Source organism: Melopsittacus undulatus, chromosome 4 (genome assembly GCF_012275295.1).
Source record: "Melopsittacus undulatus isolate bMelUnd1 chromosome 4, bMelUnd1.mat.Z, whole genome shotgun sequence".
NCBI classification, from domain to species: Eukaryota; Metazoa; Chordata; class Aves; order Psittaciformes; family Psittaculidae; genus Melopsittacus; species Melopsittacus undulatus.
Window position 1 is genome coordinate 22,002,575 of NC_047530.1, and position 21,717 is coordinate 22,024,291.

The 21,717-nt window shown below is 40.5% G+C and overlaps 1 protein-coding gene across 1 annotated transcript in view; it reads right to left on the minus strand.

Annotated features, from left to right (window-relative positions):
• The window catches only part of KIF26A (kinesin family member 26A), a 103,375-nt gene that overhangs the window by 46,089 nt on the left and 35,569 nt on the right, over positions 1 to 21,717 (minus strand). Inside the window, exon 4 of the mRNA XM_034061807.1 lies at positions 6,202 to 6,368. Within this exon, the coding sequence (XP_033917698.1) occupies positions 6,202 to 6,368 (167 nt within the window). The remainder of the gene's footprint in view (positions 1 to 6,201; positions 6,369 to 21,717) is intronic.

Consider the following 21,717-nt stretch of genomic DNA (forward strand, 5'->3'; position numbering starts at 1 on the left):
AACATAAATTTTGACTAATGAAAGCTTGTACACAAAATATCTGAATTCTCTGCCTACCACTACACTAGATCAGAGTTTATTGGAACTAATTGAAGTGTCTGAGGCTTGGAACAAAAAAACATTAGTCATTTAGTGGTTGTGCTAATATTGCTATGCCTTTCCTGCAGTTTCATTAGATACAGACTGCTTCAATACCCTAATCATATGCTCAGTCACAGCACAATCAGTACAGAGTACTGACAAGCTGTCCCACCATGCCTAAAGCTGATAAGGTGTCTGCACTATGAGTAACCTCAATTATTGACTATATTTTATGGTCAATCTAATGACCGAATGCTTATCAGTGAACCATCAGGTGCCTGTAATAGGCTAGTGACCCTTAGTTTATATGTACCATTACTGCTCATTAGTGAATAATTAGATTCTTTAATCCACAACTCACAGACATTAAAATATGATGGCATATACTGAATCTAGAAAAAGACAACTATGCTTGTTTTAACTCCTAAGATGTTCAATTACATTACTCAGAGATTGTATGCTATATCTAGTTAAGAAAAGCTGCCTGTAAAAAGCATGTCATGAGTAATGTTTTATATCATGTCTATATTGACACAGCTTTACCAAACATGAAGGAATATTACAAGAGTGGAAAGATAATGGGTGTGATTCACCACTGCAATTTATAAAACTTAAATGGTTTTAACCAAGAAAAGCCCAGCAACACTGCAAATAATTTAGAACCCAAAAAACTACTGAGTGCATAGTGAGTGCTATATTTGAAAGACAAATTCATTAAACAAAAGCAGGTAGATGGAAGGAAACATAGATGCAACTATACAGCTACTTCCCTGCTTCAAAGGCAGCAGTCCCAAGAGCAACCCTCTGAGCAAACCAGTCTGAAAACATGCAAAGACAATCCAACATCAAACAAGATTAAAATTTAAGAAGGGTTACATAATACAGATTGTCTTCTGCTCAACATTGTTCAGGGTTGCTTGCTTTTATATGTATTTTTATTATATTTTCTTCTAAACAGCTTTTATTCTTTCCAGCTGTCCTGTCACCACTCAAACCTTCATAGAATGGTTTATGGTGGAAGGGACCTTTAAAGACCATCTAGTTCCAACCCCTCTGCCATGGGCAGTGACAACTTCCACTAGACCAGGTTGCTCAAAGCCCTGCCCAACCTGGCCTTGAACACTTCCTTCCAGATTGCCCTTGTGAAGATAAACAAGACACCTACACTCTCACCAGAACACTGTACCCCCAACCCAGCAGTACAAGCAGCATTGCCACCACTGTCAACAGCCACCAACAGGTGGAAATGGCATGTTAATGATGATGGCTTGATTTCTCAGGTGCCTTGATACTCCTCCCAGGGGAGTAGTATTGTCTCTTTTGGCAGTTAACCCATTAACCTCTTCTCAGGTGCATGCCTATTCTCCTCTTCCTTGCTGCCCTTCTGCCTATTCTTGGAAATTTCCTCTCTTCCCCATGTGTCCAGGTGACAAAAAACCCAACCGTTTATTGCAGCTTTATACCACAATATGCCAATATTTACTTAGTTGCAAGCATAGCCCACAGAATGGTCCACACTCCTCTCACATATTTTCACTTAGTAATATAAAGTTTGCTCAGGGAAAAAGCCTAGTGTCCTGGGTTCAGCAGTAGCAGTCATTTTTCTCCTTCTTGGTAGCTGGTGCAGTGCTGTGTTTTGACTTTCGGGCTGGGAACACTTGCTGATAGCAAGTATGTTTTGAGTTACTGCTCAGGTGTTAGGTTTGTTCAAGGCCTTTTTCTGAGCTCATGCTCTGCCAGGGAGGAGGGGAGGCCAGGAGGAAGCAGAGACAGGACACCTGACCCAGGCTAGCCAAAGAGGTATTCCATACCATAGCACGTCATACCCAGGATGTAACCAGGAGAGACCCGAAAGGGCTGAAGCTCTGGGGGAATGGAGGAGGTATTGGTCGGTGCTCAGTCGGGCAGGGTAGGGTGAGTTACGGGTCAGTGGCTGGTGAGATGTTGTATTCTCTTCACTTGTTGTTTGCTTTATCATTACTATTTGTAGTAGTAGTGGCAGTAGTGATTTATGTTATACCTTAGCTATCAAACTGTGCTTATCTCAATGTGTGGGGGCTACATTCTTTGGATTCTCCTTCCTAACTCTCCGGTAGTTGGGGGAGCAAGGGGGGGAGTGAATAACGAGCTGTGCGGACTTGGTTTAAACCACGACACCTAGCTGCACTCTTTTTAAATCTGAAGAATGCAAGATCAAACTTCTGCAGCATAAGAGTAAACTGAAAGCCTAATCACAGCCAACCATGCCCAAGAGCTGTGCTTTATGCTCCGGCTTTCTTATTCCACCACTGACGTACAGGAGATGTTGCATTTTCTGCTAAATCATCTGGTCATTCGGTAACATGGAGAAATGCCTGGCAATTGGCTTGTGTAATGCAGTCAGATGTTAATCAATGCTTTTCTTCCCTCTATGACAGGTGAGAGTGAGGAAAAAAAGCTTAAAACTGATTTAATTTCTTAATATGCTTCTGTCTGCTGGCTCGAATATTCGGCTTTGGTTTTGAATACTTATCACTTCCATGCTAGACACTCTGCATTTCTAGGTAATGAACAAAATACTTTTTTTAAAGCAGAATATAATTAGGGTTGGAGAAATTAAATATAACATTCAAATGAGAAAAAGCTTTGGATGAATATGTAGATTTGGACTGCACATATGTTTAACAAAATCAACGTATGCACTGCAGAGACTAGCTTAGAGATACTCATTTTTCAGCATGGGTACCTCTTATCATCAGGTAAACATTTTGCTGCAGCTCTTGGTTATTACTTTCCAGGTAAAGACATGAACTCTCTGTCTGGTGTTTTGAGTTTGTGACCTTACAAACTCAAAGCTATGACTCTCACTGAGGAACACACTAGAGTGAAAAACAAACCAACCAACCAAAAAAACCTGTACAGTTCTCCTCCCTTCTCAGACACAAGCCAGCCCACAAGCAAGAGTCAAAGAATGTTATTTCACTGAAGAGAAACTAGTTTTAATGTGAAAAGACATTTATTTGATGCCAGGAAACCATGCCACAGTCCAGAAGCTAACTGTGCTAGGACCTGTACAAACAGTTAATGCCATTTCATGAAAAATGAGACTGGAATCCTTTACTCGTGACAAAAAAGAAAAAAAAAATCTGTATCTAGTGCTGTTGCTGCTAAGGAAATAACAGCACAGTCTCCACAAGCCCCCTATGAAGGCTTTAGTAACTAACCCTGCACCCCAAGACAATGAATCTTAACATACATGCATATTTTCACCTAAGTCCTCCTTTATTTCTATGACAAAACAGCACTTTTCCCAAGCTGAAGTTAACAACCACAGCCCATTTTACAAAACAGCTCTTGTAAAAAGATGGAGGTATTCAGGAGATTTGGTCAAAAAAGAAGGTGATGATTTGGAGAATAAATAAATAAATAAATAAATAAATAAATAAATAAATAAATGTGTGTGTGTCATTATCTAGGTATTGTGTTTATTCCAGTAGAGAACAAGGAAGCACATGTGCCAGGCTCTGTGCTTTAACATGAGTAACACACTGGCTCTACTATGAAGTTCAGAATTTAAGGGTCTGAGAAGAGAAACACAGTAAGGAATGAATCAGCAAATACAATGAATAGGGACAAGAGCATAACAGCAACATCTCCTCTCTCATCTCTAGATGCTGAAAGAGGGTTCACTGAACGGACAGATGGGCAGAACTGGATGTTGCACCAAAGGATTCAAGCAGGGATTACCTTCTTTCTCAACATGCTTGAGGCTGGAGGGTGCAAAGAGTAAAATAAGAGATGGGGCTGGAAAGGCTGAAGCAAAGACACATGGTATCTCATCAGTACTGAACAAACTGTTGATATACCAATACTTGTGGCCCCGGGAGAAGTCGCTTTCACCTCCATTTCTGCCAGCATCTGTCTCCCTCTCATACTTGAAGATTTCCTCCTCTTCCCTCCCACTGAGGACTGCACGGTTTACGGGCAGGAGGGAGACTCAGCATGGAAACTTGGATTCATAAGGCCCCAACGGCAGGAGGAGTAAGAACAAAAAGAGGAGCAGTGGGAGAGGTAGCCTCTCCTGAGGTTAAATGCTGGTGGTGGTATAGCAGCCTGGCCAGGTCTCTGCAACAGTACCCACCTGAGGCTCAACATATAACTGACTGGGATCAATCATGGATCTACCTCACCCAAGACTTTGTGAGATTTTCTGCATTTCAGTTTGTGTTTTCAATCACAGTTGTAACTGAACTTGTTTCTTGAATGCTTGCTTTTAAATTTTGAAATTCTTAGCTGGGCTCTGGAATACTGAGAAATTAATGCTGGAATACATTAATCAGTAGTGTGATGAAAGATCACAATAATGCTACAAAGCTAATTTAGGTAACCGATAACTGTTAAAGGAAAATTATATTTCTCACTTCAGTCTCTGACAACAACCACAAAAAAAAAAAAAAACCTCAACCAACCCTGTTCTTTGGTTAAAAAATTGAGGAGAATCAATTTTGTACAGAGGAAATATGGATAGGGAATAAGCAATGTACTAATGGGTTTTAAAATGTTTTAGCTAGTACATAGCTTCTAAAGCTATAAAACTTTTATTCACTCAAGGCAAAGACAGATTCATGATAAGCAATTAGGGCCTGATCCAATGCACAACGATGTCATTTACGGTCTTGCTGCTGACTTGAAGAATCGTTGAATCAAGCCTGCGACAATCACTTTACAACAAAGCAAACACTGAGTTTTGCTGACCAATGAGACAGAAGCGTCACTGGGAGAGAAGATTTTGTGGGTTATTGCAGATTATTAGGCACTGATTTATTTCTCTCTCTTCCGAAGACAGTATTTTATCTTTTGGATTCCCTGATGAAAGTCAGTCTTTATATTTATGAAATACAGATTCACACTAAAATAAATCCAAGATTTAGATTAAGCTAAATCACACTGTTCGTACCCACAGTATGAAATACTGTAATGAAAGCTGCAATTCTGTTCAACCTAGATACTTTAGAGAGGACTCATCTGTCCTTATTTAGGTTTAACTAAATAAGAGAGATGCCCAAGCTTTTCCCCTTCAACTTTCCTCTCTGCTCCCACTGATTTCAGATACCTATCTTAAAATGAATCAAATTATCCTCTGTAGGCAACCATTTCTCTGTGCTGACTTTAAACCTGCAGCACTTAACAGAGACTCAAAACACTAACTTAGACACACCACTCTTGGGGCAGTCATTTCCCAACCTCTTGCGTACAGACAGACCGTGGTATGTAGGCATATAATGCTTAAGACTCATTGTACACTGTTCGTCTAAAAAACAGAACTTGAGAAATTAAGCTCCTTCTGAGGTCAGATTGCAACTTACAGAAAACATTTATTTAATCATGCAAAGCATATTAAAGATAAAGGAAACAATACAATTACCATTGTGTAAGCACTCGCTGCATAAATTTGACTTTTAACTCCATTCATAGATATAAGCTTTTTGATATCATCTCAAAACATGTTCAGTTCTGAATTTAAAAAGGAGTTTGGAATGAAAGTACAAAGCCCTGAATTTTGTTGTTTTAAATACCATCTGCTTGACAGTTTATTGCATTTAATCAACACTGCTAATTACAACAAACATTTCACAAACAAAACTAACATCATTTATGTTATAGGATCCTGGAAAAAAAAAAAAAAGAAAACTTGTTCTGGGCTACTGCTAAAAAGAATGTCTTAAACTATGGAAAAAAATTCTTTGCACACATAGGACATGCTACTGAATAAGACTAACTTTTTTACTTAGATCTGAGTGAAAAACAAATATTATTTCAGCTTCTGCTCTGAGGAGACAGAATAACAGACTTGCTACAGGTGGAAATATCTATTAAGGACTGGACAAAGACCAACACACATTTTCTCAAGTTTTATTCAACAGAGGTTCCTGCTCAGGTGTCCAGACAGAAAGGGGGTGTCACCATCACATCCCTGCTCCTCAGGGCAGTGGAAAGCCACAGTTACAACCAGGTGACCAACTCCACCTCTCAACAACTAGCACAACATGCACTTTCTACCCATGGCAAAGATTCAACAGCATTTCACAAACATTTGAAGACCTGTGAGCAGTTACAGAAAGTAGAAATGTGAAAAACTACCTTATGAAGAACGATGCTGCAGCTGAAGTACCTGTTGAGACCCCAGCTGGAGCAACCATGCTCTGTGAGGCAGCTGAGCCACCTGCTCCTGCAGTGTCAGAGTTGTGCTGCCCTGAGCTTATCTGAACATTGGGACCATCTTGGCCACTTTCTGGTGCTGTTTCTGCCTGAAAAAAAAAGAAGAATGAAAACATACACAGAGGTTAATACACTTTCCAAATGGCCATGACAGAGAGAAACCTCATGCAGCACTTCGAAAGGGCATCTTTGCAAGGATGAAGGCAAAGATCAGCAGCAGCTGAGGAGTATTACATTTGGACAAGTGTGCACAGGTCCTCCTACAAAGAAGGTAAAAACCATGACCATAGCAGATGAGCAGGAAAACACAGAGACCATTTGTGATGGGTAATGCACAGTTAAATAGTTTGACAGGCATGAAGAAATGGAAAATGATAAGCAGAACCCTTTTGTTTTACAGTGTTATTTGGGAGCTGGCAGAACTGTTTATCTGGTTCAGTTATAACTGTCAGGAATTATTTTTCAGTGACATGTCATCTACAATATCTGTTTAAGGGGAACTAACCAGTCACATTTGTAACATATTTCCACATGAATAACCCCAAGAGCTAAATTTAAAAAAAATTTTTTTTTAAACGAATACACAGCCCTACTTCTCAGCATTATTTATCTCAGCAGCACAAGTTCACAGCAATTTTTTCTCCTGTAAGCTATTCCAGCGTAAGAACAGGAGTGACTGGAGAAGCATCTTCTTTAGCATAATGCATTTGTGGTATCTACAGCAAAGTTGTGGGAAGGTAGGGGACAGCAAAGGGCAATTGTTTGGGGATTTTGCCAAAATATCAGACACTTGTATTAAGAAATTGTGTCATGTTGGTATCTTCATGGTTAGGCCACCAACTCTTTATGCACTAAGTTCGATTAAGCCCTATCAGTCAAATGCTCATTGACAGTGCTGGGAAGGCCTCCTTTTTGGAAGAACCTGCTCTATGTCTATGAGTTTTGAAGATTTAATTAAAGGTGACACCACAATAAATATTTGTAACAAGAGTTAATTGCTTTGCTTTATGTATGATAATATATGATGTTTCTGTCATCTGAAATACTTTGACATTTCCAACTAATTAGCTAACATAAATTCCAGAAAAGGAGACAGCCTTGTAATGAAGCACAAACACAATTAAGTACTTCCTGGGATGCCGCCAAATTTTAAATTTTGTGCTGCCATAGATCATGTTTTACAACTGCAGATACGCAGACATGGTAACAAGGCCTTCCCAGTTACACACACGCCCTCGATTTTCTCATACACTGACAACCCTGAGTTTTTCTCGTGAGAACTGAGACAACCCAGTTATTAGGTACCAAGTAAAATTTAACTCTGCCAACCAAGTACTGCTCAACTGGCGCATGAAAGGCTGTCTGGAGTTTCATGTGGACTCATTCCCATAGGCTGAGTGCTGAATTCCCAGTTCCCAGCAAAGTCAACAAGAAAAAAGTGCTCCCAGATCTTTTAAAGGTCTGCTCTTTAAAGGTTAATAGTATTATCAGTATTATAGACTGGCTGACATGCTCTACCATAGATTACTACAAAAAAGTACTTGTATAGAGCTCACCTGAGAGATCTGAGGCTGAGAGACAGAAGAATATTCACACAGATTAACTTAATCCTAGCAAAACTATCCATGCTAGAAGCCTACCTGGAAACTCAAAATAATCCTCTACAAAACTCTTCACTTTGTAATACAGACGTCTCATGAGATCAGATTTCTTAGTGATGCAGGGAGAAGGGCAGAGACCAAGCACTACTAGAGATCAAGACTGGGACAAAGAAATGGTATAGCATGAACAGATGCTTAAAAAAGGCAAGTTTATCTGTCCCATCCACAATCTACTGGCAATGACAGACAGGAACAGAGATGTTTGGACAAGGATCAGATCTGCTCATGTGGTTAACTGCTTAAAACTAAGTGACAGAGGAATGAGGACTTTGAGGCAGTCAATAAAGCAGATACTTGATCATTAATGAACTGAAGCAACAAATGTGTGGTCTTGACCTATAGCAGTCACAGAAAGTATATGGCATGGTGGAAAACATGTACACTGGGGGAAATTCAATGTGACAAATGAACTTCTGAATTACATGAACTGACACAAAGTGCTAATAATAAATAGAGCTTACTATGAGCTAAGCAATTTACAGAATAAGAAACCTACATTAGACTGCAGTGTGTGGTGCTCACAAACTGCTACATCATAGGGATGCCATGCAGAGTGGTCAGTGGCATGATGACCAGCAAGAAAAGGAAACCAAATCAGCAATCACTGGCAGGCTAACATCAGTGTTTGAATACTCCCCTATATTCTGCCAGGAAAACAATCACAACCCTCTCATATGAGCTGTTGTCTCAGATTAAAAATTACAGGCTTAAGATGAATTTCCATGACATTTTTCCATTAACTTTCAACGGGGGCTATGATAGACAACAGGACTTTTAAACAAAGAAAATCATGTTTAAGCAAAATTTTGAAAAAGGAAGGCAGAAGCAGCAATGTCTTTCTAACCAGCTGTGCTTTAACTAAAGCATAATATAAATGATGGCATAATCTAAGGCTAAGTATGAAATCTGTAGTTAGCATGATACTTGGGTGAATTTTAAAGTAAAACGTAGCAGATTTGTCAGAACTGACTGGAATCCATTAATGGATCAATTCCTGTAAAAGCTATTCACATTTGCAATCTCAGCAGTGTCTGACATACATTCCTTTTCCACTACTTTTTTGTTTCTGTGAGAACTTAGAAGTCTACAGTTTTAAGAGACAAGTAATTGTGGATGTGTCAGGCATCCAACTTGAAATATCCAAATGAAACCTGATAGTCAGATACCAGATGGTTAATACACTTTTCAAACCAACATATCTAAGTTGGTTGTCTGTAAATTGCCATTTCCATGCTAGATGCTTTTGAGAACTCAAACTGTAATTTCTCAGTAAATTTGGAGGTTTTATTCTCAGTTCTGTAGGTGTATGAAAGGAGGATGAGGGGAAGACAAGGACAAGGCACTGATTCTTGTAAAGGGGGGGAAAAAAGTGAACATGTGCAAGATGAAATCATTGGAAGACTACTGCAGAAACAATCTGTATCTTTTTCATTAAGTTCTCAATTACCCAGTTGGCACAGAGGTAACATCAGCTTTTCTACATGGCAAGAAGCTGAAAAATTACAAAACAAGTTATTCCAAGTTTCGGATTCATTTCAAGGACTGCTTGCACCACCCAAAGTAACAGGGTTTTCCAGCACAACCATGTTCAGCAGTCCCTGAGACAGCTGTGTCTCTCAGCTGATGAGGGGGCCTCAGGTATGATGAAATTTGTGAGTTCCAAGTCAATTTTCCCTTAGGCAGGAAAACCAAAGACAACTAATGGGACCCTCGTGAGCACTCTGGTTTGTCACACCTTGGTTTTGGTTTGCATTGCTTACAGCTGCTGAAAGGTTATGAATAAGATAAAGGGACTTTGTTTTTTAAACTAAACATAGGAATTACTTCATGTACCTCTTTCATCTCAAGTCATGCTCTTGTGGGGATTGCACGTGAAAAATATCATTTTCTAGAGGAATGTGAGCAACTCTGCATGATTTTAAGTCATGCAAGTCTGCACAGAGAGGACTCCAGTGTGCAGCTGAAAGGGAGCTGTGCTTCACCATTTACTAAATTTTCATAAATCACTCATGATCAAATGTAGAAATCACAGCCTTGTCACTATAAAGTCTTACTGACTGCACTGAATATTTGAAGTGTCATAGGCCCCTGTAACCTGAGATTAATGTTCGTTAATTTTCTAAGCCAAGGTTTGCCGGACAAAAGCCATTAACCCTCTGGAAAGCAGCTAATCCTCTACTCTCTCTGAAGTCACATGAAAATTGGTACCAGTAAGAGCACAGCAAGGACAACACCTGAAAATGTCACACCAGGCATTTTTCACATGCAGGAATGAAAAATGTCTTGGCACTTCATACCAATGCCTGCATCATGGACAGCAGGGTTTCAGTACCAGGTCCCAGCACCAGTTCTGAGGACATGAGAGCAGAGATAGACATGCTGTGTTTTGGCCAGCAGCATGCACACATAGAGCCGAGGTTGGCAGAACCGTGATAACCAATAACAGCATGAGTTGTTCCCAATTAAAATGGCCAAAAGCTGGGGGAGAGGCAGGAAGAGATGGAGGCAACCTGACATCCTCAGGCTGCAGAGGGGTGCTGGGCAGAGCAGGGGCATCCCCTGCTCCATCCCAGTTCCTAGCACATAGGTTCCCTGCTGTCATCAAAAGGCAGGAAACATCTGCCCAGGTTTAAACAAGTCAGACTAATAAAAAATTACATTGTAGAGAAGGTGGCCACAGATTAAATTTCCAGGTACACAGTAGACTGCCAGACCATTACCATCTGAAGGACAACTACAACCCTAACAAGCTCTCTACAAGTCTGAAGTGCAAAGCCAAAAACTAAGCCATAATGTTTCCAGTTCCTGAGTATTTCCATTCTCTGGACATTGACCTTTGTCCAGGGATCCAAAAGAGCCAAGCTAGCTGCTGCCACTTTGTAACACATGAAATATATGTGCCTGGCAACAGGCAAGAAAAACATGGGAATAGAAAACTAGAGAAAAAAATAGATCAATCCCTGGATAGTGCTGCCACGGCAGAAGAAAACCAGAAGGTTGGATAGAACTGCAAAAGAAAGTAATAAGGTCTGAAAGTATCAAGAATAGATTCACAGTGCAAGGAATGGAGAAAATTACAAAAGCGTCCATGAATCTGACAACACACCTGTGTAATCGGAGTCAGAACTTCAATACAATTTCTTTAATTTCAAAATATTGGTCCTATAGTGAGTGCATTCAACAGGGTTTCAACAGTGAACTGCAGGTGAAGATCAGGCAAGATTAAACCTGAGTCTGTACTGGGGTGCTTTTTTCATATTTTTTTAACCTTTCCTAAATTGTTTTTACCCCTTTCTCACTAGGAGCCAGGCATAAAGAAGCTTGAGTACGTACTTTAAAATCACTATTTTCCCCTTTCAGACAAGAATGACACAGCCAATTAAATTGTAAAAAGTGCTTCATCTAAAGATTTTACAATATATTAAATCCACTGCTTGCATATGATAAACCAGTAATTTTCCTCCTAACTGATTTATGCTAAAAGTTGCATTTGTTCCAGTAAGTAACAGTACGTTGTAAGACTATCTTGTAAATCTCTATGTGGATAATGCTCATGCTACATTCCCACAGGCATGAATAAGCCCTGCACACCTCTTCTGCGTGAAATGCCTCCTCCTGATTAACTAGCATTACATAAAGTTAACAATGGCGCATACATCAGGTTGAAGTTAAACATGTTCTGGATAAACTTTTTACTGCAATTTGACAACGCTTCTTCCAGGACTCATTATAAAATAACTAGGTCATTTTGTAACTACAATAGACTACTGTAGTCTTTTTATGACCTGCAGCTGTGATGTGGTAACAAGTATGCCTAAACCTGTCATTTCAGACTTTATGCGCATCTCCTATTTGAAGTAAATCGAAGGCAGAGCATAGTATCCCTTCCCCCAAAACACATTTTCAGCTACAAGAGTTGCTAATTTCTGACTTTAATTCATTATTCTCTGAAGATGAGGCAGAAGGAAGAAATATCACAGAAAAGCAGAATAGAAATAGGAGGGTCTGTCTGCTGTCACAAACTGGAACCTAATATATAGGAGATCCAAAGACAACCTTGGGACCCTTGCTTTTTGGATTAATATCTGAATTACTAGAACAGGTTTGGACCTTCACTATCAAAAATTACTGCCAGTCTGTGCTTCATATGCAGGAAGGAAATACTCCTTCAACTGCAGGGCAAATGTACCCAACTGCATCCAGTGCTGATGTCCTTGGCAGTTCAAGGATGAAGCAGCAGCAGCTTGTTCCACTCTGACAGGGTCTTGATTTCAGTCTGACCCAGATCCCTCCTAAACCCTATTCCTTGGCCCCTGAGAAATTTATTAAGGTTTTGGGCAGGCCTCCTTCATCTACAACACATCTATTGCTTTCTTCAGCCTGCCCATGATCTCAGGCTGGAAGGTCTCTGCCACCAGGGGTCTGGTAGTGCAAATAGGCCACCAGGCAGCAATGGACCTATTACTTTACACTTCAGTTACTTGGTACCCGAGTGCCAAGAGAGACAGCAAGTAATACCATTTTTAGCTTCTTCACAACTATTTGATCACCAGTCACACAATCTGTACATGTAAACCCACCACATGGAAAGTCAGAAGGATATGAAAAAAGGCTATCAAGAAGGACATAGAACCTGTTGCACAGACACTCTCAAACTGGGACTTTTCACATGCAATGGATATAAAAAAAAAAAAACCAAAACAACAGGCTAGAGAAACTGTTTCTTCTAATGCCTCCAGGCAAGCATCAGAAAGTGTTGCCCAGATCCCTCCCTGGTGACATGTATTACAATAGTTACAGCCGCCAAAACCAAAACATACAGTTGCATACTGCTCAGGATGTTTATTCAAGTGGACAAACATACGGCTGAATCCCTGCTTTTTGTCAGAGGCTGATATAAGCATGCAAAGGAATTCATTAACAACCTCATAATAATGCAAATTTCTGTCAGTTTTGGATTGGGTTTCCTACAAGACAAATGCTTTTCCATTAGGACTGACTTCCACAGGCCAGATACATCTAACAGCACCAAAACAGAAGACACATACAGAGCTTTGAATCAGGAGAACTTGTGTCACCTTCCTGACTCCACAACAAAATTTCTCACCAACTGTAAGCACCTCAACCAAAATCTCACTGCTCCTTGATTCAGCAAAATGGAATAATCATGTTCCCCAGAATTACATTTTATTATCATCATTACATCACTACAGTGATTGACCCACAATGTCATTAAATAAAAGCAAAGGTGGATGGAGACTGTTATAGCTAATTTCTATTGCAGTTATGCTTGAACTGCTTATATATTTGATCTAACTACATTAAAGAGTACATCCCTCGGGATCAATTTGCCTGACAACTACCACATGCAAGGCACCCATTAACTAATACCTCACTTGAAGAGGTACAAGCCATTGTTATCTGAAAGGAAAACTGGGTCTTCAGTACACCTAAATCTAGAGAACAAGATTCAGTTACAGGCAAGCTCATGAAGCAACATTAAGTTTGAAAGCACAGGGACAACTCTCAACTATACGTGATCACTGTTGAAGGACACTGAGGTCCCAAATCAGGGACAGAGCTGTGCAGATGCTGCTCTTTGTTTCTTGTGACTGTTCCCTGCTGTCCTGCTGTTTCCTCCCCATGTGAGAACCATATAACCAGACACAAACAGTCATGATTCACCAAGACTAGAGTGAAATCTGCAAGCCTGTAGATGTTCCTAAGCATTTTCAAGTAGCCAGATGTCATGGCAGTAATGAGGAACTCCAGAAGAACTTCACAAATGTGAGTGGGAAAAGAAGCATCAGGTGAGATTTAACATAGATAAGACAGTCTACTTAGGGGGAAATAACCTAAAAGAATTCTAAACAGTGCTGAACTCAGAACTTGCAGTTACAACTTAGAAGACCTAAGGGTCGTTGGCAGTTCCCCTGAAATCAAGCAATGAAGAAATTAATCACAAAATGAAGCAGCCAAACAAAAAGGCAGGGCACGAAAAACAAGGAGCGCATCCACATATTGACTACCAGGTGTATCTCAAGGGAGGGCTAGTGGAGTAAGGGAAATGACAGAGACAAGCAAGTAAACGATCAAGAAGGTGGAGCAGCTGCATCAGGAAGAGAGATGATGGAGAGGGGAAAGATAAGGGGGGGTTAACCGAGGTTTACAAAGTTGTGGAGGTGGTAGAAAGAGAGTACTTCTTTGCACTGGAATAATGAACTTGTGAAACCTGCTGACATGTGAGTCTGTGAAGGGAGAGAGCATCAGCAGAGTCAGAGGGGGATTAGATTAATTCCTGGACAGAAGGTCCATGAACAGATACTAAAAGGAACAGACAGGGACATGTCTTTGTGGAGACTTTCCCAATTGTGCACGCTGGGGAGTATGAGCAGACTACCCTAAACAGCCAAGTTCCACAGATCTCCCTAAACACCATTTCCAGCTCCACTGCTGGAGACAGCCTTGGGCTAGATAGGCTGGCTGAAACCCACTATTCTTACCATTCTGTCATGGGTTCAGCAGTAGCTCATGCTCTGCCAGGGAGGAGGGAGACAATCTTTTCACTAGAGACTTCCTTAGCATAACTAATAACAGGAAGTTGTGCTATTCCTATAGGCCCCCATGAGTACTTCAGAGTCATCAGTAGAGGATGGTTATACTCAGGGATGTCTACACAGCAACTCTGAATGAATCAACTAAACCCAGATCCTTCCCATGTCAGGCATCACAAGGGCCACTCTCCCTTTCTTCATTCTTTTACTTCCATCTCGTCCCACACAACAGCAAACTGCCCTGCCTAGCTTTACTACCATCATTTTAGAGAAGCGGGAGGAGGCAGTTCTGAACAGCAAATTCATTACCTTTGCCCAACAACACCAAAACCACAGCAATGGATTCCTGTCTACAACACCTTTCAAACACTTCCTTCAAATAAGGTATCAGGAAAGACCAAACTCATCCAGTTTTGAGATAGTGGCAGCTCTGCAAATCCTGAGGAATTAGCTTAAAAGTGTTTGGGCACCAAACAAAAGTAGTAATAATAATAGGCAGCTTCAGAAAACATCTAATTACATCAGTTACAGATTCACTTCCTTAGAAGTGTTTCACGCTTGAATCTCGCAAGTTCTACTTTCACATTCAAAGTAAACCCCTAATTATTGATCCTTTGTTACACTGGGACATTACCTCATCATAGTTTTAAAGTTCTATTTATAAGTCTAAATCTCATCATTGATTACAGTGACTGTATTCTAATTATAAATCCATTAGCTCCCCAACAATGAAATAAAACCAATAATGCATGTAAATGGGGAAAAAATAATTTCAGTGCATACATTGTCATTTCAAGTAGTGCTATTTTATACACCATCTCTAACAAAACTGTGTCACATCATTAGCAATAATGTGAAAAATCTTTTTCAATTAACAGAGCTGATTTGACACTACGTTCAGTAAAATGGCAATCCATTCTATTAAACACACATATGAAATACTTGAAACATCTATGAACTCTATCTACACATCATAAATTCTCTCCCAAGTGCTGAAACTGAAGAGTAGATCCATTTTCTATTGATGTTTTTTAAGACTCCTTTCAGAAACTACCACCCAAAGTATTTCAGTGATTCTAGTTGCAAGTAACAAAGAGCATCAGTACGTGCCACATGCTCAACCACTCACACTACGAAAGAACAGGAGATGCTTTTGGCAACGCTCACACCGTGCACACAGCTTGACTACCTGCAGGCCCATGACTGCAGCATGCCATCAATCCAGTAGCTAGCCTATGGTGCAAATGTTAAATTTAAAACACTTTTCCCAAAAAAAAGTACAATGTTCAATCTTATATCACACAAACAGGACAACTGAGCAATACACATCTGCATCCAGCCATGCAAATCTGTTCCTTCCATGTGGTATAGAGACCACTGCAAAAGACCTTCTTTTCACCAGCTTGCAGACAGCTAAGGTTTCAGGTCAGCCTGAATTTATCTGGTTTCCCTGCTGCATTAACCTCTGAAACCAAAGGGAATTATTCAGCTGCAGCCTATCCTTAACAGTCAACATAGCCAGTGCGGATAAACAAAAGTCTCATAAAAGCACTTCTGCGTTGGATACCTGTAGTCTGTCTCAAATACTGGAGAGATGTCCCCAACCAAAAAGTATGAGCCTCCTTGTAAGGTGATTTCTAATATTGGGTGGTGTGGGATGCATTGATTAAGTCAGTTCACTGAAGAATTCAAAGCGGAGCACATGTGCAGTATAACTGGATCAGCAAGAAGCAAAAGAGCTGAAGGGAACTAATAGAACAGAAAAGGCCATCCTTTAAAAAACAGGTCAAAGGCAAGAGTAGAAAATGTAAATATTCTGGATAAAAAAGGAGGGGATTTTTCATCGTAGTATAATTTATGATACACTTGCTATATGACAGAATGACCTGTGGGTCAAATGTAAATCCGGTGGATTATCATTTTCACATAATCTCTGAAGACTGCTTGTCTTCAATCTACTTCTGATGAGTACAGGTGAAGTCTGGGCCAACATTCTTTATTACTGCCTATTGACTTCAGTTGTCAACAAAGGCGAGTACGGACTTGTTTCCCTGTGAGAGCTGTAATAACAACTGTTTAGCCTAGAGGGATGAAGGATCAAAAGAACTGCTTTCAGGTGGTAATCTGAGCCACAAGAGGGTCTGAGTCCTGCTTACAGTTACCCTGTCCCACAGCCATAAAACCAACACTATGGCCGAAGTGTCAAAATAAAGACATGCAATCCACACCCTCACCTAAGAAAATGTTCATCTCCATCTTGTAGTCAATACAGTTTCTGTCAACTCTACAATTTTCCTAAATCACTCTGATACCTGGGAATACATTAAAAAGCAAGCTCATTTTCAACTTCAGCATCCTACACTGTGAGAAATCTATCAGAAGAGAGCACGAAGACTTTAGCAGCTACAGATAAAAATGCAGCCCTCTGGTTTATATGTCTAAGGCTGAATTTCCAACCCAGCCTGCTACCTGGTTGCTGGAGCAGGTCTTGCAGACTTCAGATGCATGGCACCAGTATGCACAGCATCATCCTCCCACATCACACCCCTCCCTCTGCATTTGCTAAGGCAGAAAACTGCAATGCAAGGCATTACTGCCCAGATGAGATGCAAAAGTCTCAGGCAAAGGTCTTTTCCATGGAGACTATAAATTAGGCTGGTATGATAAAGCATTTAGGAACTTGGATCAAAAAGGTTCCTTCCACTGTTGAGACTTGTTATGGAGAGTGACTCTAAAGATTTTTGGGTTTTTTTGCCACCCCCTTTCCTTTATGGTCTTCATCTAAAAGAGCAGTAACACCAAAACCACTAAAGCTGAACAGAAAACAGAACAACCTCCATGCAGCCCTGGCCCTGCCATCTGTCTGAGGCTGGCTACTAACTTCTGCAGAATCAAGATGTTATTCATGGAGTCTGAGAAATGTCTGAGACATCTGAAGAACTGCAAGCTTTGGGACATGATTTATGGTCAAAGCACTGTATTTTAATTGTTTCGTTACAAACTATATTTCATACACTGCATTAATAAAAGGTCACTGAGAAAGCTAGCAAGAGGATTTTAAAAATTCATTTTTAAATCCATTTGGAATGACATTTATCAAAGTCAAAAAATGCTGGAAAATAAATCTTGTCATTCTTTTGATTTCCAGTCAGCTTTTTATTGCATCTTTTAAGCAAAATGTAAGTCATCCTTGCTATAAACACAGAGAATTTAATGAAAGTAAACAGAGGCTGAACTACTCTCAGATAAATCCATCTGGTTTAGATCAACGCAAGCAGAAGGCATTCCTAGGAACTAGAGATTTCTCACATAAAAACTAGCACAACTCCTTTAATTTTAAAGTACATGCACCCATTTGCACATGCTGCAGGTGAACCCTCCCTCTCCGAACCAGGCCATAAACTTTAAATGTATCAAAATTTTCTGGGACATACTTTGGTCTTTGGATAAATTTACAACTTTAAATAAACATGCTTTAAAAGTTTCACTTGAGTCACTTTCTGTTTTCCAGTGCCCAACTTTTCCAGTTTCCTAATGGTGCATTTTTAAATATATTTCTGAAAAAACTTAGAAACTCGTAAAGGTTCACAGAGCCAAAGTATTCTGCCCTAGAAACAGTGCCAGTTGTATATATTCAAATTAGAAACACAGCATATCAAGGATTTAACTTTCCATAAGATGAAAGAAAAAGCAATTTGCTAAACAAGCTCTATTTCACTGTGATACTTCTATAGCACATGACATGGCAACTTCACCACTTTCATGCAGTACATAACCGTGCATGCTAATAATAGTCAACTGAAGGCATACAGTAAGACCTCTTTTCTCCATAATACAGATAATTCTAAAAGGTGTACAAGGTGTTTTCAGTGGTTTTAATGTTCTGCCTCTCAGACAGATTCTAACACATCTAGGAAGCCTGAACTCTCCTTACTCCTCTGCTTCTGTGTTAGACTAAGTGGCAATGCTGAGCACTGCTAACATGTTTCTTGATTTGAGTAGTAATCTTATATTCATTTGTCAGGTGTAGAATTAAAAACATCAATATAAAACTATTTATTAAAGCTCTCCACAACAAATCAGCTGTCTCACCCAGAGTTACACCAGCTCCCCCCTCTACAGAGCTTGCTGTCTGGTCAGACTGCTGACCATCTGGTCATCACTGCTACTGGGGATTATAATTTGTAATTTTTCACAACAGGCCACTTGGGTAAAGCAGCTGATTACATCTTCACCTTTTGCACCTTCATTGCAATCCTAATCTTCCCCTCCCTGGACCTTCCTCCTTAATTACTGTTCCTCTTCATAGCTCCAGAAGCCTGTAGTTATCATTTTGGTTTGAGCAGCACCCACACTATGCTTTAAAGACATACCCCAGTTCAAAAAATTTATAATCTGTATAATGGATTTCACACTTGAACTCCAAACAGATATTAAAAATTTACGATGTCCTGCACTTCTGACCCCCAACATTCAGCCCAGCTGCCTTTTCGCAACCGTAAGTGACATTATGAGGCAATACACATGAGGCTAGGGAGGAAAACAAGAAAAGCAGAAATCATGTCATATTTTTCATCTCTGCAGCTAATTCCACTACTGCTACTGTTAAAATTAAGCAAAAATTTAAAAAAAACATGGATACTGGAGAAATATTTGTAGGTATGAGATCTCTGAGGTTTGAGAGCCATACTCTGGGGGTGTATTTTCATGTCCACAAAGCACTGAGCACATAGCATCCTGTGTCAGACATGCAGGCAAAGGTTTGGTCCATGTTCAACCCCCTGGGCTCTGCCAGGACCAGCAAAAAGCCACAGGCACCTTCATCAGAGAAGACAAGCCAAAATGGACATCTAAAATGAGAAGGACAAAGCACCCTTGGAGGTGCCTATTGCTCTCCCACAGCTACAGAGGAAGACTCAGTAATTAGCTTAGAATAAACACCCACCTTTCTGTTGGCTGAAAAGCAGTTGAGATGAAGCCCAGCCTTTACCTGTGTCCATCTTCCCATCTTTAAGAAACTAGTCATGCTCAAACTCTGTATGCAGCACTGAGAGTTTAATCACTAAGAGGTAAGGCATGTGGTTAACAGCTTCCTACCAGGGAGTTTGACACTTGTTTCAGGACCCCCACTGGGAGTCTTTCCTTTGGTAAGGAAACAAGGCAAAAGTACAGATACCCAGTGAAACAGGTATTTACAGGATGGTAAAAATAACTTGTATAACAACTGAAACTGTAAACTCCCTAAGAAAAAGGCCACCTTTTTCTTCTGCATTTGTACAGCAACTTGCATAAATGGGAGCTGAAGACTCCAAGATGTAGTCACATTACACACAATAAATAGGTCATTCAATACAATTCCTTTCTACTGCAATTCTTCTTCTTGCTTCAGAATTCCTCAAGCCAGATCAGCTTTGCCCCATAAGAAGATGGGATATGTTATCAAAGACAAAAGCTCTGAAATTATGTATATCCACAGCTCTCTCCTGGCTTAATCCTAAACCTAAGCCCTGTCTCCAACTTCTTAGAATCACAGAATGACAGAATGGTTAGGGTTGGAAAGGACCTTAAGATCATCTAATTTCAACCCCCCTGCCAGGGGCAGGGACACCTCAACCTAGACTACGTCACCCAAGGTTCTGACCAACCTGGCCTTGAACACTGCTAAGGATAGAGCAATTACCACTTCTTTGAGCAACCCATTCCAGTGCCTCACCACCCTCACAGAGAAGAACTTCTTCCTTGTACCTAACCTAAACTTATCCTTTTCAAGTTTTAACCCGTTACCCCTTGTCCTACCACTACAGTCTCTAATAAATAGTCCCTCTCCAGCATACTTATAGGCCCTTTCAGATACTGGAATGCTGCTATGAGGTCTCCACGCAGCCTTCTCTTCTCCAGGCTAAACAGCCCCAACTTTCTCAGCCTATCTTCATACATGAGGTCCTCCAGTTCCCTCATCATCCCCGTGGCCTCCTCTGGACTTGCTCCAACAGCACCATGTCCTTCTTATGCTGAGGACACCAGAACTGCACACAATACTCCAAGTGAGGTCTCACGAGAGCAGAGTAGAGGGGCAGGATCAGGCCCTTTGACCTGCTGGTCATGCTCCTTTTGATGCAGCCCAGAATACGGTTGGCTTCCTGGGCTGCGAGCGCACACTGAAGCCAGCTCATGTTCATTTTCTCATCAACCAACACCCTCAAGTCCTTCTCCACAGGGCTGCTCTGAATCTCTTCTCTGCCCAACCTGTAGCTGTGCCTGTGACTGTCCTGACCCCGGTGTAGGACCTTGCGCTTGTCTTGGTTGAACTTCATGAGGTTGGCAGTGGCCCACCTCTCAAGCATTGTCTCTGGATGGCATCCCTTCCCTCCAGAGTATCTACTGAACCACACAGCTTCAGAAAAGAGCAGCCCAAATCATCTATCTTACCTAGATTAAAAAAAAAAAAAAAAAAAAAAGTCAACTTTTCTAACAGGAAGGGAAGTTCAGACTTGAAAACCAACAGAATTCAGGGAACCCCAGTCTGCAAAATTGTAAGATGAGGGGAGATGAGCATTGGACAAGGATGCCCTGCAGTGGATGCAGTCCTAGGCAAGGACTATACTAGCTGATTCCTGAAATTACTCCAATCCTATTTCCTTCACACCTGTGATTCCTCAAGGGAAAAAGCACAGGGAAGCACTTTCTAAAGTGCTATCCAAATAGCTCCATCAGATACAAGGCTTTTAATAATACAAGAGACAGTAGAGTTCAGAGAGGCACAGAAAGCACAGTCTGGGAAGAGATGCACAACACAGTCTTCACTAACTACATTTGGGCTTAAATGAATGAAATAAAAAGGAAAGGGGAAAAAAAAAGGAAAAGAAAAAAGAAAACAGCGGAAGCTTAGCTTCTCTCCAAAAACTGCTTCTAAATCTGAACTGTCCTTGCAGATGCCTGGATCACATCCAAGCAGCCTCCAACACTCACAGTCTAACAGTGTTTGTGTTTTCATTAAAGGTCATTGTTTTCCAGGCTACTGAGTTTCTTTGCACATTTCTAAATCACACTTAAGCTCTGTTGCATTGTACATACCTTTCCTTCACAGGGGTTAAATGAGGCAACTCAGTTTTATCTTAGAATAATGCAGTGGTTAGGGAAAACCACATCTATCAGTCAGCATCGTTAAGGAGCAAGAAATCTGGAGCTGGCTGTTAGTGAATTATTCAAGACAAGAATGAGGG